Below are 16,671 nucleotides of genomic sequence, written 5' to 3'. Positions count from 1 at the left end.
ATCTGGAGACTTTGAACCTTTAAATCCTGATGAGTTTTTATTGCTAGTGGAAGAGGCCTCCCCATTCCCAGTGGAAGTTGCTTATACAATCTCAGTGGAAGTGACCTCCTGAACCCCAGTGGAAGGGGACTCCCCATCCCCTGTGGTACTGATCTCCTCACCAACAGTAGAATAAGCCTTTCCACCTCTATCTGAGAGGATTAACTTGTACGGCTTGAGGAAATGACAATGACCTCCTTTCAGATAGTTGCCATGCAAGGCAATGCTGATTTTCCTAAGGATCCACCTCCATCACCCACTTTTACTTCTAGACTTACAACTAGACACAAGTGCTAGCAGGCTCCTGAAAGTGAGATACACATTTTTACCCATGAGGAAGTATACTATGTTCCAAAAGAACCACTTGGATTTTCTAATTTATACAAGCAGAAATCCTGTGGAAATATATTTGGAAGTGGATACTATAAATATGGGATAATGGTAGAAGAAAAATAAAGTTGGATCATGTCAAATTTATTGATATGGGCTCATGAGGCAGAGATTCTGCATTTAATATTGAAGCTTGGGTGGTTAGAAAGAGCTTTAACTGTTGGTTGGTTGGTTGGCTGAAACATGGACCAAAAGATAGCCCACCACCAGTAAATTGGAAATAATGAATGGTTTAATGAAGGGATTCAGAGGCATAGGTAGATCGGGATGTTAGAGTGGATTTGTCATTTAAAACCTACTCACACACTGAGAGTCCAGAGGGCATAACTTTCTCTGATACATTAAGAAATATATCTGTGAGGGGAGCCCCAACATCCTTGAAGAATTTTGTGATCACGCTTCTCTGTAAGCCAGACCTTATATTGAGAACCATAGCCACCCAATTGGAAAACATAAATGTGACTGAGGTAATTGGATGGGGGTATTAGGGGCCAAGTGGCGGCACTCAACTGCCAAAGGCAAGGTGGAAGTGACTACTGTAATGGACAGCAGAGTCAAAGCAGCAATCAGAATAGTCTGATGCATTGGTTAGCTAATCATGGTGTTCCTAAAAGTGAAATAGATAAGAAGCCTACTAAATTTTTACTTGGTCTGTATAAGAAGAAAAGTTCTGAGTAAGTAAGCAAAAGTATAACTTGGATCAAAAACAGAGAATCACAGGCCCTCAATCAACTCCCATAATGAGCCAATTAATATACCAGAACCTCTTGAATTAAAGGGAGACTGGGTGCCCTTAAAGGAAGGACACCAATACACTATCAAAATTTTATATTGTTAATATTTCCTAAAGGGACTTCCCAAAAGGGACCTATTATCTTTTACCAGGGAAATTGTACATTGAGGTAAAGGAAATAATCAGATGTTTGGGGGACTACTGGACACTGGCTCTGAACTGACACTGACTCCAGGAAATCCAAAACATCACTGTGGCCCTCCAATCAGAGTAGGGGCTAATGAAGGTCAGGTAAGCAATGGAGTTTTAGTTCATATCTGTCTAACAATGGGCCAAGTGTGTTCCTGAACTCATCCCCTGATTACTTCCCCAGTTCCAGAATGCATTATTAAAATAGACATACTTAGCAGTTGGCAGAATCCCCACATAGGTTTCCTGATTTGTGGAATGAGGAATATAAAGGTGGAAAGGCTAAGTGGAAGCCATTAGAATTACCTCTAACTGAGAAACTAGTAAATTAAGAGGAATACTTGTGCTCACTTTGGCAGCACATATACTAGAATTGGAGTGATACAGAGAAGATTAGCATGGCCCCTGTGCGAGGATGACATGCAGATTCGTGAAGCATTCCATATTAAAATAATAATAATAATAATAAAAAGAGGAATACTGCATTCTTGGAAAGACTGGAAAGATTAGTGCCACTATCAAGGACTTAATATGTGCAGGAGTAGTGATTTCTAGTACATGCCCATTCAACTCTCCTATCTGGCCTGTGCAGAAGACAGATCTTGAAGAATGTTAGTGGATTATCATAAGCTTAAGCAGGTGGTGACTCCAATTGAAGTTCATGTAACAGATGTGGTTTCATTGTTTGAGCAAGTTAACATAATTCTTGATACTTGGTGTGTATCTATTGATCTAATAAATGATTTTTTTCCTCCAATCTTGTCCATAGGGTCCTCCAGAAGTAGTTTGCTTTCAACTAGTAAGGCCAGCAATACACCTTCATTGTCCTACCTGAGACGGTATGACAACTATCCATCCCTATGTCATAATTTTGTTCACAGGGACCTTGTTCAGCTTTTCCTTCCACAAAATATCACACTAATCCATTACATTGATGACATTATGCTGATTGGACCTAGTGATCAAGAAGTAGCAACTTCTCTATATTCATTAGTAAGACATTTGCATGTTAGAGGGTGAGAAATAAATACAACTAAAATTAAGGGGCCTTCTACCTCAGTGAAATTTCTAGGGGTCAAGATATTCCTTCTAACATGAATTGCCTAACATGAATTGTTGCATCTGAACCTTCTACAACCAAAAAAGAAGTCATGGGACTTCTTGGCCTCTATAATCACATGAGATAATTCTTACAATGAATGAAGGAATGAATGAATGAATCTTATTGGTTTTGTTTCTCTGGATAACCCTGACTATACACCAATACATCTGAATTCACATGGTGCATATGCACCCCTCTAATATTTTAATGATATTTATCACATTCTTTTTACGTTGTTTTGTACAGTTATATACACACCTTATTAGTCTGAAAGCCACTTGAAAGATAAAAGACTGTGTTATTCATCATGATATTCCAACATACCCTCTAGAAAAATGTCTTGCACATTTTGTTTCATTTTATGAATAAATGAAAGATAAAGTAACCAAGTACTAATCAAAGTAACTACAGCAGAAAGCCTGATTTCTGAGAAACACATATGTATGTAGCTTTTTTGGGGAATAATTTAGAAGATGTCTTTAAAAACCAGCCTATATTCTTTATGTTATGAATACTAAATGAAGGGTGGATGTGGAAAATAAGTGAAGGAAAGAAAACATGAATTCTTTTCATTTTCAAAAGCCCTGAATATGGTTTAAGAAGTCATGAGTAAATCCAGAAACAGAATTAATTAGTTCAGTAAAATAAAGAGCCAATTTATTGATAATTTTTTTCTATCTTTATAAAAAAGATTTTGTCTAAACAATGGACAATATAGACCTTTTACATCTCATTCTTATGTTTTGAGCCTGCTCAGATACAGACTAAAAGGGAAAAAAGGAAGATCATTTCACACCTATATTTACTAGTTTAGCCTTTGATTCTGTGTTCTTTCCTTTTAAATTCACAGTCTCAAAATCTTGCCCATCCCCACCCCACACCTTAACTCTCTGATCTCCACAGACAAATCATAATCCAGAGGTCTTTCCTTACATAGTTAATCAGCTGCAATATTAATTCTTCTTCACAATGGTCCTTAACATTCATTTCTAAAAATTATTAGATTACAAATGTCTATGTGAATTTCTGTTGCAACCATTCAGATAGAATCCTTTGTTCCAGTCTCTGACATTTTTACCACATCATTCAAGACTGTCTGGTGGAATTCTGGAGGTATTCAAACTTGAATACTCATTTTGACTTCATCTCTCTTCAATTTCCTTATCTGAAGAAACCGGGAATCAGAGTTAGCAAGCTGGCAGAGCCAGGGCATGGATACAGTAGAAATGGGGGATTCTCCAGGGATGTCAAAGAGAAAAGAAGACTCATAGTCCAATGGAGCAAAGGAGAAAAAGCACATGTGAGATCTTGTTTGATGATGAATGAGGTATTTTAAATCAGATTATTTAACAAGTGAAACTGGGACACTTTTCATATTTTTGCTCAAAACAGATGATCTCCTATCTCACTGAGAATAAATTCCAAATGCTTTACAGTGGTCCACAAGATTTGTACATGGATCTGGCCCTTGACAAACTCTCTGATCTCGTCTACTCCCATTCTCCTCCTTGCTCACTTCCAATCTGGCCACACTAGACTGCTATCACAAACCTCCTGGCACATTATATCTGAAGGCATCAGCAACATGGTTTGCACCCTCACTTTATTCAGGTGTTTACTCAAATGTTGTCTGTTCTGAGAGGACTTTTCTATCCATATATATAGAATAGCATGCCCAAGACCCTATTCTGTCACTTTACTTACCCTGCTTTACCTTTTTTTCAAAGCAATCATCACAGCCTGACGTAGGTATACAGTGTGTTGGGAGGAAGAAGATGGGAATCTATCTCCACCCAGCATAATGTAAGCTGTAAACACTATGGGAGCAAGGATTTTGTTTCTGGCTATTTTCCTCTCCTAAAACAGTGTCATGACCATTGTGCAGTCCTGCCTCTGATTTAGTATCAGAATATGAGAGAACTCTGATATCACCAAGGAACAATAAACGACCTTATTCTAGACTGGTGGTCCAAGGAGAAGGAGATGACTCTCTGGCTCTTCCAAATAGAATGAATGTAAGTTTCAAGAGAATAGAGACTTTGGCAGTTTCGTTCACTTCTTGGTCAAGGTTGAGCCTCCCTCTGACTCAAAGCAACCAGGTATGATATCAATATTATCATGGAATAGTCTGAAACTTGGTTCTAGTCGACGAGTCCAGAAAGTTAGGGGGTAAATGCATAGTTGGTGAACACAGAATTCTACATTGATCTTTTTTCTGTTTTCCTCCCACTGAAACATGGTTCCATATTTTGCTCACTGCTGTATACTTAACCTCTAAAACAGAGATAGAACTAGAGTGAAACTTTGCTATGTCTGAATAAAAAGTTGTGATATATTTCCAAATCAGGATGAGACAATATGAGGCCTAAAGGCCAGGGATATAAGTGTGCTGGTGGCTGTCTTCCTCCCCCCATTAGGATATATGCTCTAAAAGGGAAGGGATTTTGTTTAGATTGTTTACTGTTCTATCTCCAGGTTTTAGGCCAAGGCTGAGCTGCTCTCTCTTACTGTATATTAAAAGCCCAATTTCATCATGGAATAATATAATTCTTCGTTCAGGACTTGGGGCCCAGTGAGAGAGCAAGGAATAGGAGACATTATCATATACCTAAAATTTATATACAGTTGTATTTTTTGTTGTTCTCTAAAGACAAACTATACAATTTGTCATATAGTACATATTCGTCCCTCTAAGACTTTAATGATATTTATCACACTTTTTTAATGTTCTTATGTAACATTTTATACCCACCTTATACCTTTGTTATTGGACTGAAGGTTACTTGAAAGATAAAAGACCATGTGTTAAAGAAAAATTTTGTTTTGTCCACTGATATGTCTCAAACTCTTAAAACAGGGCCAGGGCTGCCCATTTCCTCCTCGGAAGTGGACAGGTGGAGACAAAGGTGCGCCTGTTAGCTTTGGGCTACGGGAATCTTTATGCATTCACAGAGCTTGCCACAGATGTTCCAGTATCGTTTGTTGAAAACACTCTCTTTCCTTCGTTAAATTGCTTTTGCACCCTGTTAAAAATAAGTCAGCTGGGAAGACCTTCACGATGGCGGAGGAGTAAGACATGGAGATAAACTTCCTCCACACAAATACATCAGAAATACCTCTACATGTGGAACAACTACTACACAACAACATCATAATGCTGGAAGAAGATCTCAGACTTCCCAAAAGGCAAAAAACTCCCCACATATTTGGCAGTGTGGATAACAGGGTCTTGGTGCTCTGGCCAGATATCAGGCCTGTGCCTCTGAAGGGGGAAAGCTGATTTCAGAACATTTATCCAAAGGAAACGCCCAGGCTCCACATACTTTCAAATGGTGAAAGCTTTCCCTGAGATCTCGATATCAATGCTAAGACCCAGCCCCATTCAATGACCAGCAAGCTAAAGTGTTGGACACCTGTGCCAAACAACTAGTAAGACAGGAACAAAAGCCCACCCATTAGCAGAGAGGGGACCTAAAATCACAATAAGTTCACAGATACCACAAAACACACCACCAGACATGGTCCTGCCCACCAGAAAGACAAGATACAGCCCCATCTACCAGAAGACAGGCATAAGTGCCTTCCACCAGGAAGCCTACACAATGAACTGAACGAACCTTAGCCACTGGAGGCACACAGCAAAAACAATGAGAACTATGAACCTGCAGCCTGGAGGAGACCCCAATAACAGTAAATTAAGCAAAATGAGAAGACAGAAAAACACACAGCAGATGAAGGAACAAGGTAAAAACCCACCAGAAAAAAAAAAATCAAGAGGAAATCAGCAGTCTACCTAACAGAGAATTAAGAGTAATGAGAGTAAAGAGCAAACAAACAATGATGAACAACAACAAAAAAAAATGAAATTAAAAATTTTCTAGAAGGGAACAATAGCAGAATAACTGAAGCAGAAGAATGGATAAGTGACCTGGAAGATAAAATAGTGGGGAAAACCACTGCAAAGGATAATAATAAAAAACAAAAAAACAAAAACAAAACAAACAAAAAAAAAAAAAACAGAAGAAGAGAACAAGAAAGGGGCTGAGAAAACATTTGAAGAGATTATGGTTGAAAACTTCCCTAATATGGGAAAGGAAAAAGTCAATCAAGTACAGGAAGCACACAGAGTCCAATACAGGATAAATCAAAGGAAAAACATGCTAAGACACATATTAATCAAACTATCAAAAATTAAATACAAAGAAAAAGTATTAAGAGCAGCAATGGAAAAGCAACAAATAACATACAAGGGAATCCCAATGACGTTAACAGCTGATCTTTCAGCAGAAATTCTGCAAGCCAGGAGGGAGTGGCAGACATATTTAAAGTGATGAAATGGAAAAAACTACAACCAATATTACTCTACCAAGCAAAAATCTCATCCAGATTCGACGAAGAAATTGAAACCTTTACAGACCAGCAAAGGCAAAAAGAATTCAGCACCACCAAACCAGCTTTACAACAAATGCTAAAGGAACTTCTCTAGTCAGGAGATACAAGAGAAGGAAAAGACCTACAACAACAAACTCAAAACAATAAAGAAAATGGTAATAGGAACATACACATGGGTAAATGCCTTAAATGTAAATGGATTAAATGCTCCAACCAAAAGACATAGACAGGATGAATGGATACAAAAACAAGACACATATATATGCTGTCTACATGAGATTCACTTCAGACCTAGGGACACATACAGACTGAAGGTGAAGGGATGGAAAAAGATATTCCATGCAAATGGAAATCAAAAGAAAGCTGAAGTAGCAATTCTCATATCAGACAAAATAGAGTTTAAAATAAAGACTATTACAAGAGACAAAGAAGGACACTACATAATGATCAAGGGAAAAATCCAAGAAGAATATATAACAATTGTAAATATTTATGCAACCAACACAGGAGCACCTCAATACATAATGCAAATGCTAACAACCATGAAAGGAGAAACTGACAGTAATACAATCATAGTAGGGGACTCTAAACCCTCACTTTCAACAATGGACAGTTCATCCAAAATGAAAATAAATAAGGAAACACAAGCTTTAAATGATACATTAAGCAAGATGGACTTAATTGATATTTATAAGACATCCCATTCAGAAACAAAAAATACACTTTCTTCTCAAGTGCTAATGGAACATTCTCCAGGGTAGATAATATCTTGGGTCACAAAACAAACCTTGGTAAATTTAAGAACTTTGAAATTGTATCAAGTATCTTTTCCCACAACAATGCTTTGAGACTAGTTATCAATTACAGGATAAAGTCTGTAAAAAATACAAACACATGGGGGCTAACAATATGTTACTTAATAACCTAGAGATCACTGAACAAATCAATGAAGAAAACAAAAAATACCGAGAAACAAATGACAATAAAATCATGATAACCCAAAAACCTATGGGATGCAGCAAAAGCAGTTCTAAGAGGGAAGTTTATAGCAATACACTCCGACCTCAAGAAACAAGAAACGTCTCAAATAAACAACCTAACCTTACACCTGTACCAATTAGAGAAACAAGAACAAAACACCTACAAAGTTAGCAAAAGGAAAGAAATCATAAAGATAAGATCAGAAATAAATAAAGGAAACAATAGTAAAGATCAATAAAACTAAAAGCTGGTACTTAGAGAAGATAAACAAATTCCTAAACCATTAGCCAGACTCATCCAGAACAAAAGAGAGAACACTCAAATTAACAGAATTAGAAATGAAAAAAGAGAAGTAACAACTAACACTCCAGAAATACAAAAGGATCATGAGAGATTAGTACAAGCAAATATATGCCAATAGAATGGGCACCCTGGAAGAAATTGACAAATTTTTGGAAAAGCACAACCTTCCAAGACTGAATCAGAAAGAAATAGAAAATACAAACAGACCAATCACAAGCACTGAAATTGAGACTGTGATTAGAAATGTTCCAACAAACAAAAGCCCAGGACCAGATGGCTTCACAGGGGAATTCTATCAAACATTGAGAGAAGAGCTAACACCTGTCCTTCTCAAACTCTTCCAAAATATAGCAGGGGGAGGAACACTCCCAAACTCATTCTATGAGGCCACAATCACTCTGATACCAAAGCAAGACAAAGATGTCACAAAGAAAGAAAACTACAGGCCAATATCACTGATGAAAATAGATGAAGAAAGCCTCAACAGAATACAGACAAGCAGAATCCAACAGCACATTAAAAGGATCATCCACCATGATCAAGTGGGGTTTATCCCAGTAATGCAAGGATTCTTCAATATATGCAAATCAATGTATGTGAAAAACCATATTAAAAAATTGAAGGAGAGAAAACTTTTGCTCATCTCAATCCATGCAGAAAAATCTTTTGACAAAATTCAAGACCCATTTATGATAAAATCTCTCCAGAAAGCAGACATAAAGGGAACTTATCTCAACATAATAAAGGACATATATGACAAACCCAGAGTCAACATTGTTTTCAATGGTGAAAAAGTGAAAACATTTCCACTAAGATCAAGAACAAGACAAGGTGGTCCACTCTTACCACTCTTATTTAACATAGTTTTGGAAGTTCTAGCCACAGCAATTAGAGAAGAAAAAGAAATAAAAGGAATCCAAATCAGAAAAGAAGAAATAACGCTGTCACTGTTTGCATATGACATGATCCTCTACATAGAGGATCCTAAAGATGCTACCAGAAAACTACTAGAGCTAAACAATGAATTTGGTAAAGTGGCAAGATACAAAATCAATGCACAGAAATCTCTTGCATTCCTATACACTAATGATGAAAAATCTGAAAGAGAAATTAAGGAAACACTCCCACTTACCATTGCAACGAAAAGAATAAAATATCTAGGAATAAACTTACCTAAGGAGACAAAAGACCTGTGTGCAGAAAACTATTAGACACTGATGAAAGAAATTAAAGATGATAAAAACAGATGGAATGGTATACCATGTTCTTGAATTGGAAGAATCAACATCGTGAAAATAGTTATATTACCCAAAGCAATCTACAGATTCAATACAATCCCTATCAAACTACCAATGGCATTTTCACACTAGAACAAAAAAATTCACAATTTGTATGGAAGCACAAAAGACTCTGAGTAGCCAAAGCATTCTTGAGAATGAAAAATGGGGCTGGAAGAATCAGGCTCCCAGACTTCAGACTATACTACAAAGCTACAGTAATTAAGACAGTATGATACTGGCACAAATACAGAAATATAGATCAATGGAACAGGATAGAAAGCCCAGAGATAAACCCACACACATATGGTCACCTTATTTTTGGTAAAAGATGCAAGAATATACCATGGAGAAAAGAGAGCCTCTTTGAAAATTGGTGCTGGGAAAACTGGACAGCTACATGTAAAAGAATGACCTTAGAACACTGCCTAGCACCATACACAAAAATAAACTCAAGATGGATTAAATACCGAAATGTAAGATAGACAGTATAAAACTCTTAGACGAAAAGATAGGCAGAACACACTGTGACATAAATCACAGGAAGATCCTTTTTGACCCATCTCCTAGAAAAATGGAAATAAAAAGAAAAATGAAGAAATGGGACCTAATGAAAATTAAAACCTTTTGCAAAACAAAGGAAACCAGAGATAAGATGAAAAGACAACCCTCAGAATGGGAGAAAATAGTTGCAAATGAAGCAACTGACAAAAGATTAATCTCCAAAATTTACAAGCAGCTCATGCAGCTCCATATGAAAAAAACAAACAATCCAATCCAAAAATGGGCAGAAGACCTAAATAGACATTTCTCCAAAGAAGATATACATATTGCCAACAAACACATGAAAGGATGCTCAACATCACTAATCGTTAGAGAAATGCAAATCAAAACTACAATGACATATTACCTCACGCCATTCAGAATGGCCATCATCAAAAAATGTAGAAACAATAAATGTTGGAGAGGGTGTGGAGAAAGGATACCCTCTTGCACTGTTGGTGGGAATGTAAATTGATACAGCCACTATGGAGAACTGTATGGAGGTTCCTTAAAAAACTAAAAAGAGAATTAGCATATGACCCAGCAATCCCACTACCTGGCATATACCGTGAGAAAGCCACAATTCCAAAAGAGTCATGTGTTACAATGTTCATTGCAGCTCTATTTACAGTAGCCAGGACATGGAACAACCTAAGTGCCCATCGACAGGTGAATGAATAACGAAAATGTAGCACATATATACAATGGAATATTACTCAGACATAAAAAGAAACGAAATTGAGTTTTTTGTAGTGACGTGGATGGACCTAGAGTCCGTCATACAGAGTGAAGTAAGTCAGAAAGAGAAAAACAAACACTGTATGCTAACACATATACATGGAGTCTAAAAAAAATAAAGTTTCTGAAGAATCTAGGGACAGGAATAGAATAAAGATGAAGACGTAGAGAATGGACTTGAGGGCATGTGGAGGGGGAAGGGTAAGCTGTTACGAAGTGAGAGAATGGCTTGCATATATATATACACTACTAAATGTAAAATAGATAGCTAGTGGGAAGCAGCTGCATAGCACAGGGAAATCAGCTCCATACTTTGTGATCACCTAGAGGGGTGTTATATGGAGGATGGGAGTGAGATGCAAGAGGGAGGTGATATGGGGATCCATGTATAGGTATAGGTGATTCACTTTGTTATACAGCAGCAACTAACCCAATATTGTAAAGCAATTATACTCCAGTAAAGATGTTAAAAAAATAAATAAAAGATGTGCCAGGATTGGCGCTAGCCCTAATCCAAGTGTCATAAAGAGGGATAACTCCAAAATTATGGGAAAACATAAGGTCTACTTCTAGTCTTGTGGTCAGGGGTTGGTGGTAGATAAATGTCTCACTACAGCCAGGATAAAACCTTCTTGGCAGCTGAAATTTTGTCTTTTTCATTCAGTTGCCAATACTGTGGTTAGCGTGAAGCCTCCCTGAGTGTTAGGAGTGGCAAAAGTACCTAGAACAGCAACTTGCATTCTAAAGTCAGTGTTATTGTTTTTTTTTTGTTGTTGCAATCCATATCCAAATAAAAAAAAGAAGATTCCGTACAATAAAAACTAAAAGAAATGTCACGATATAAATTTAATATAAAAATTTCATGTTGAAAGTTTTTTAAAACCACAAAATCAATACCATTTTCAACTATGTTTATATTTTCAGTAAATATATAAAGCATAGACAAGATTCACATTAAATTCATGATAGTGTGTGCTTCTGCAGTGGATGGAGATGTTATATTTTGCAAATATGCCAAAATGTTAACATTTGTTAATTTTGGGTGAAGGTAAAAACGGACGTTTTTTTATATCTTTCATGCTTTCCATATTATGTTTTAATTTTTCAAAATAAATAAAATACAAAGAGAACTGAGAACTGTTATAGATGATGATTTTATTACAATGTTTTCAGAATTGAACATACCTAAGACATATGCACGTGCAACACGGAAGGACATATAGCATCTGAATACTACAATCAAGAAGCTTAGTAATAGAAAAAAACTTTAAATTTTGTATTTCACAGAGAATATACATTCCTTTTTAATAGAAAGCTTGAATAAACTAATTACCCTTGAAGAGATAAGAAAGCTGATTAAAGATCTACCATAAAAATTGTCACCAGGATTAGACTGTTTTTACAGCTCACTACTAGCTAATTTTTAAAGAACAAATAATTCTAATGCTATTTAAACTGTTCCAGAACACAGAAAAATGATTGAAAACACACAATTTCATTTTTTAAAGCTAGCATAATTTTAACAACAAAACTTGAAAAATACAATTTCACTTTGGAATGTAAATGCAATAATACTAAATAAAATACTGGTAAATAATACCCAACAATGTATCAAATGCTTATTACACCATGATCAAGTAGGATTTATTCCAGAAAATCAAATTTGTTTCAAAACATCAAATATCTACCACTCTAATTCACCGTGTCAACAAACTAAAGGAAAAAAAATTATACTATTTTGTCAATAGACGCTGAAAAGACATTTGATAAAATTCAGGAGCCACTTTTAGTAATAATGCTATGTTAAACAGGAATAGAAGAAATACCCTAAACATGTTAATGTTTAATGACTATTTACCAATAACCAACAGCAAATGTCATATTAATAGGGAACACTAAAGACAATTCCACAAAAATTAAGAACCAGACAGGCATGTCTGTCATAATCATTATTCAACATTGTTTTGGAGAATCCAGATCATGTAATAACAATATTAACATTATAAGAAATAAAATGATCTCTATTTGCAGGTGAGATGACTATATATCTACAAAGTCCAAAACATTCTATTTTAAAAACCCAGTGTAATTCAGAGTATTTAGTAAGCTGAAAATAGAAAGAATAAAAAATCTCTAGTTTGTCTATATTGCCAAAAATATAAATGAGGAGGAAAAAATACCCAATTCAAAATCTCAAAATGTGACAAAAACTGTAAAAATATATAGAGTTAAATTTAATCAGATGTGATGGACCTATATAACATTACAAAAACAAAACCAAAAGATTTTAATGATGTACCAAAATTCTTGAGTATTAAAGATTAATATTATTATTAAAATAACTCTCTAAACAGAAATGCAGAAATGTAATACAATTCTAAGGCATCACAATTTTTTTAAATATGGAAAGGATGCTTCCAATTTTTACATGAAAGAATGAAAGACAAATTACATAATAGAAGAAAAGACAAAAAACAAAAACAAAAAAACTAATGATAGGGGACTTGCTTTACCAGAGTCCAAAGTTTATGGTCAAGCCAGTACAATTAAAACAATGTGATACTGGCTCAGGAATTTGAAAATGGGTGATTTATTTAATAAATGTGATAGCATAATCAGGTATCCAATGTGAACAAAATGTATATTTGGACCTCTACCTCCATATACAAAAATAAATTCCTGATGGATCAAACAGTTAAAGCTTAAAATTAATAAATTTTTTAAGAAAAAATGTAGGTAAATATTTGTATGACTAGCGGTGGGGACATTCAGCTGAAAAAAAACCAAGAAACCGAAAAGCTAAAAAGAAGAGAGGAATCTATCTAACTTTTTTTAAAACTGGAAAGTAAAAAAAGAAGATATCAGCAAAGTCAAGATTAATGACAGAATGGAGAAAATCATAACACATATGGGCTACAACTGATTAATACACACCACATAGTAAATATAGTTAGAATTCCTACAGATTTATAAGGAAAAGATCAAAGATTCAATAGATAAATGAGCAAAGGATAGGCACTGGCAAATCACAATGACCAAATAGTAAAAAAAAAAAAAAAAAAAGAAAACTCACTGAGTTTTTCAATTAAACAAACAATACTATGTAATTTTTCACTGTTCAGATTTGCAAACATTAAAGAGTGCTGGAGAGGATGCTGGAAAATGAGCACTTTCATTTTAGATGGTAATTTTGTAATATCTCTTAAAATTAAATAAACCTAGCAGTCCCATTTCTGAGAAGCTACCCTATAGAACTAAAAGCACCAGTATGTATTGTAGCCGGGCTATGGTGGAAAAAAAAAGAGAAAACTTAAAGACCATCAATAATATAATGGTACATAAATGGTACCATTTTGGTACATAAATATGTACTGTGTATGCAGCTGTTAGGAGAAGGGAGGAAGACAAGGAGAAATAGAGGGATAGGGGGAATTGGTGATTTATTTAATAAATGTGATGGTACAATCAGGTATCCAATGTGAATAAAATGTATAGTTGGACATCTATCTTATACCATATGGAGAGGGAGGCATGGGGCAGAGAGAGAGATATCTGTAGCTACTGATCAGAAGGATATGTCAAGGGAGAAAAGCAATTACAGAGAAATACTGGGGCTTGCTGTTTCTGTAGAAAGGACTACAACAAACTTTCTTTAAGAGGATTGGGAAAACATGAACGGATATACATTATGTTCTTAACACTTGTTACCTGGGGAGAAAAAAATTGGTAAGGCAAAGAAAGAAATGGAGAGGGGCTGGAGGATATAGTGTGTGTACACCATTTATTTTTCTTTATCTAGTTTTCCATTGTTCCAAATTTTACAAAAACTTTTCAAGTTTCTATTAGCATCCGATTTAAAATTTTGATTACAGAACAAGGCAATATCGAAAGTAGCAAAGTATACTTCGGGCAAAACTGTGGAACTAGTCAATGTAAGATTTGGAGGCACCGTAAGTAATAATAAATTCTTTAATCTCTGACTTCTAAACTGTTCTCAAAATTTCACACGACATATTTTACATTTAATAGTTCCACAACTTTTGCAATAGCACAATGAATTTAGGGGGTTTTCACCAAACCATAGACATAAATGTGAATATCATCATCAAACTTAATGAAGTAGACAGATGGCTTGGCCACCACTTGATGGATGAAAATGCCGGTTCTCTTGGACCCATCATCTTTGGCGTGCTCCACCTGCTTGCCCACAAGGCTGTCGACAACTTCTCCAGGTTCCCGTTCTGCTGTAGGGAGATAGTAGTTGGAATCTGGAATGATGCGCAGATCACCAGCTTTGTAGTCATCCAGCAGCGTGTACATATAAAGGACTGGATCTTTCTCGTAGGTGATGTAAAACCAAGTGTCCATCACGGGGGCTCGCGCCAGGACCATGCCCTTCCATTCATCTTTCGTACCGTGCTCACCCTCAAACACATGACCCACTGCCTTGCCAATCAGGGAATCTGCCAGGCGCGAATCAATGCGAGGAGTTGGCACTCTCTCAGGAAGGATCTCTAGCGCTAAAACTCTCTTATCTCGGTGCAGTTCTAGTCCATACACACTATCTTTGCCATCATATTTGATGATATAGAGAGTGGGCTTCACGGAAACCTGCTCAAGCACGGTGCCCTTCCACTGCTCCACAGGCTCGTTGCCTTCCTTCCAGCCGTGTTGAATGCGACAGCCCACAATGTTCCTACGGGTGAGGAAAGTGGGCTTGCGCCGCTGTTTCCTGTGGGTGTGCCTTTTCTTCATCAGGTATGCGGACACACCATCTACGCCCATCGGAGGCACTGTTGGGGGTGACATGGCTCGGGGTTTAAGGAGGTTCAGCAACGCTACCACTTACTAGATTAAGCTGACAAAAAGCACTATCCAGTATGAGATCTTTTTTCGTGATCTCCGAAAACAGAAAGATCCTGTCCTGTCCGTTCTCCTTCTCCCTTCCCCAAAGGCAAGGCTCTCACCAAGGCTCGGCAGAAACGCTCTAACTCTGACCGTGGGCACTAGGACAGCGGGGGCCTCTTGACAGTATTCTTCTCTCCCTCCCGGCAGAGGTATCTGCAGCAGTGGCAGTTGCCGCAGGAGATGGCGGACTTGCGTGTGCTGCCCGTGCCTTGCTCCCGCCCCGACTCCCAGCCCTAAGTCTCCCGAATTGACCACTTAGCTGTTATCGATGGTGCTGCGGCTGCGGAATGGCGACGGAGGAGAGGACGGGAAAGGGATAAGAGCGATGGCTGCAGCGCCAAAGTCGCGGGCGGCGGCGGGTCTCTGAGAAGTCCGCGGGGCCTCGGTTTAGCAATGTTGCTCTGCTCGGCCTAGCTCTGGCGCCAGGATTTTTGCCGCTTCGGGAACCCGACCCCTCAGAGCCCGCCTGAGCCTCGGCCCCGCCCCCGCCATTCCGCCTTCCGCTCATCCAGCAGCAACTGGGCGGGTTACTGTGCACAGTGCGTTCTGTCCACACAGTCACAGGCGCTCACTCCTTCATTTCCTCACGCGCCCCCCGACCGCTTCTCTCAAACCCAAGCCAGACTGGCCGGCTCCCTTACTCCTCTCTGGCCGTCAGTCGCCCACCAGCCTCCTCAACAGCTTCTCCAACTACATTCTATCTTCCAGGAATTCCTCACAAAACATTTTTTAAAAATATTCAACACATAGATACACAGAGTTTGTACATACAAAACAAATTTTTTTCACTTTAAGGATTATGAGACCGGATAAGTAAATGTACGGTCCACCACCTTGATCCAAACATTCCTTTTTATTTTCTATCTGGTCACTCACGGTAATGCTTTTTTAATACATATATTTTTCTGAATGTAAAGTAAATGTACTGACACTGTGGAGATTTTCTGAAATTCAGTGCAATAAAAACTGAAACTAACCTTAATCTTAACATCTAGATGTACAGCAAAATGTTAACTGTTCTGATATCTCAATAAATCTATGCTTGTAGTTTACAAAATTGGTAGCAGGTTTCACAT

The 16,671-nt window shown here is 37.2% G+C and overlaps 1 protein-coding gene across 1 annotated transcript; it reads right to left on the bottom strand.

Moving 5' to 3' along the window:
- Nucleotides 1-14,746: 14,746 nt before the first annotated feature.
- Nucleotides 14,747-15,496, bottom strand: SPIN4 (spindlin family member 4). The gene has a single exon (XM_007454891.1). The coding sequence runs from the start codon at nt 15,494-15,496 to the stop codon at nt 14,747-14,749; it is 750 nt and encodes a 249-aa protein (XP_007454953.1).
- Between the last annotated feature and the right edge of the window lie 1,175 nt (nt 15,497-16,671).

Source organism: Lipotes vexillifer, unplaced genomic scaffold (assembly GCF_000442215.2).
Source record: "Lipotes vexillifer unplaced genomic scaffold, Lipotes_vexillifer_v1.1 scaffold1593, whole genome shotgun sequence".
In the NCBI taxonomy this organism is placed as follows: Eukaryota; Metazoa; Chordata; class Mammalia; order Artiodactyla; family Lipotidae; genus Lipotes; species Lipotes vexillifer.
This window is presented reverse-complemented; position numbering and strand designations above follow the sequence as displayed.

Bases quoted from the DNA above. Each gene is read 5' to 3' on its own strand.
- SPIN4 (XM_007454891.1), bottom strand. From the start codon at position 15,496: ATGTCACCCCCAACAGTGCCTCCGATGGGCGTAGATGGTGTGTCCGCA.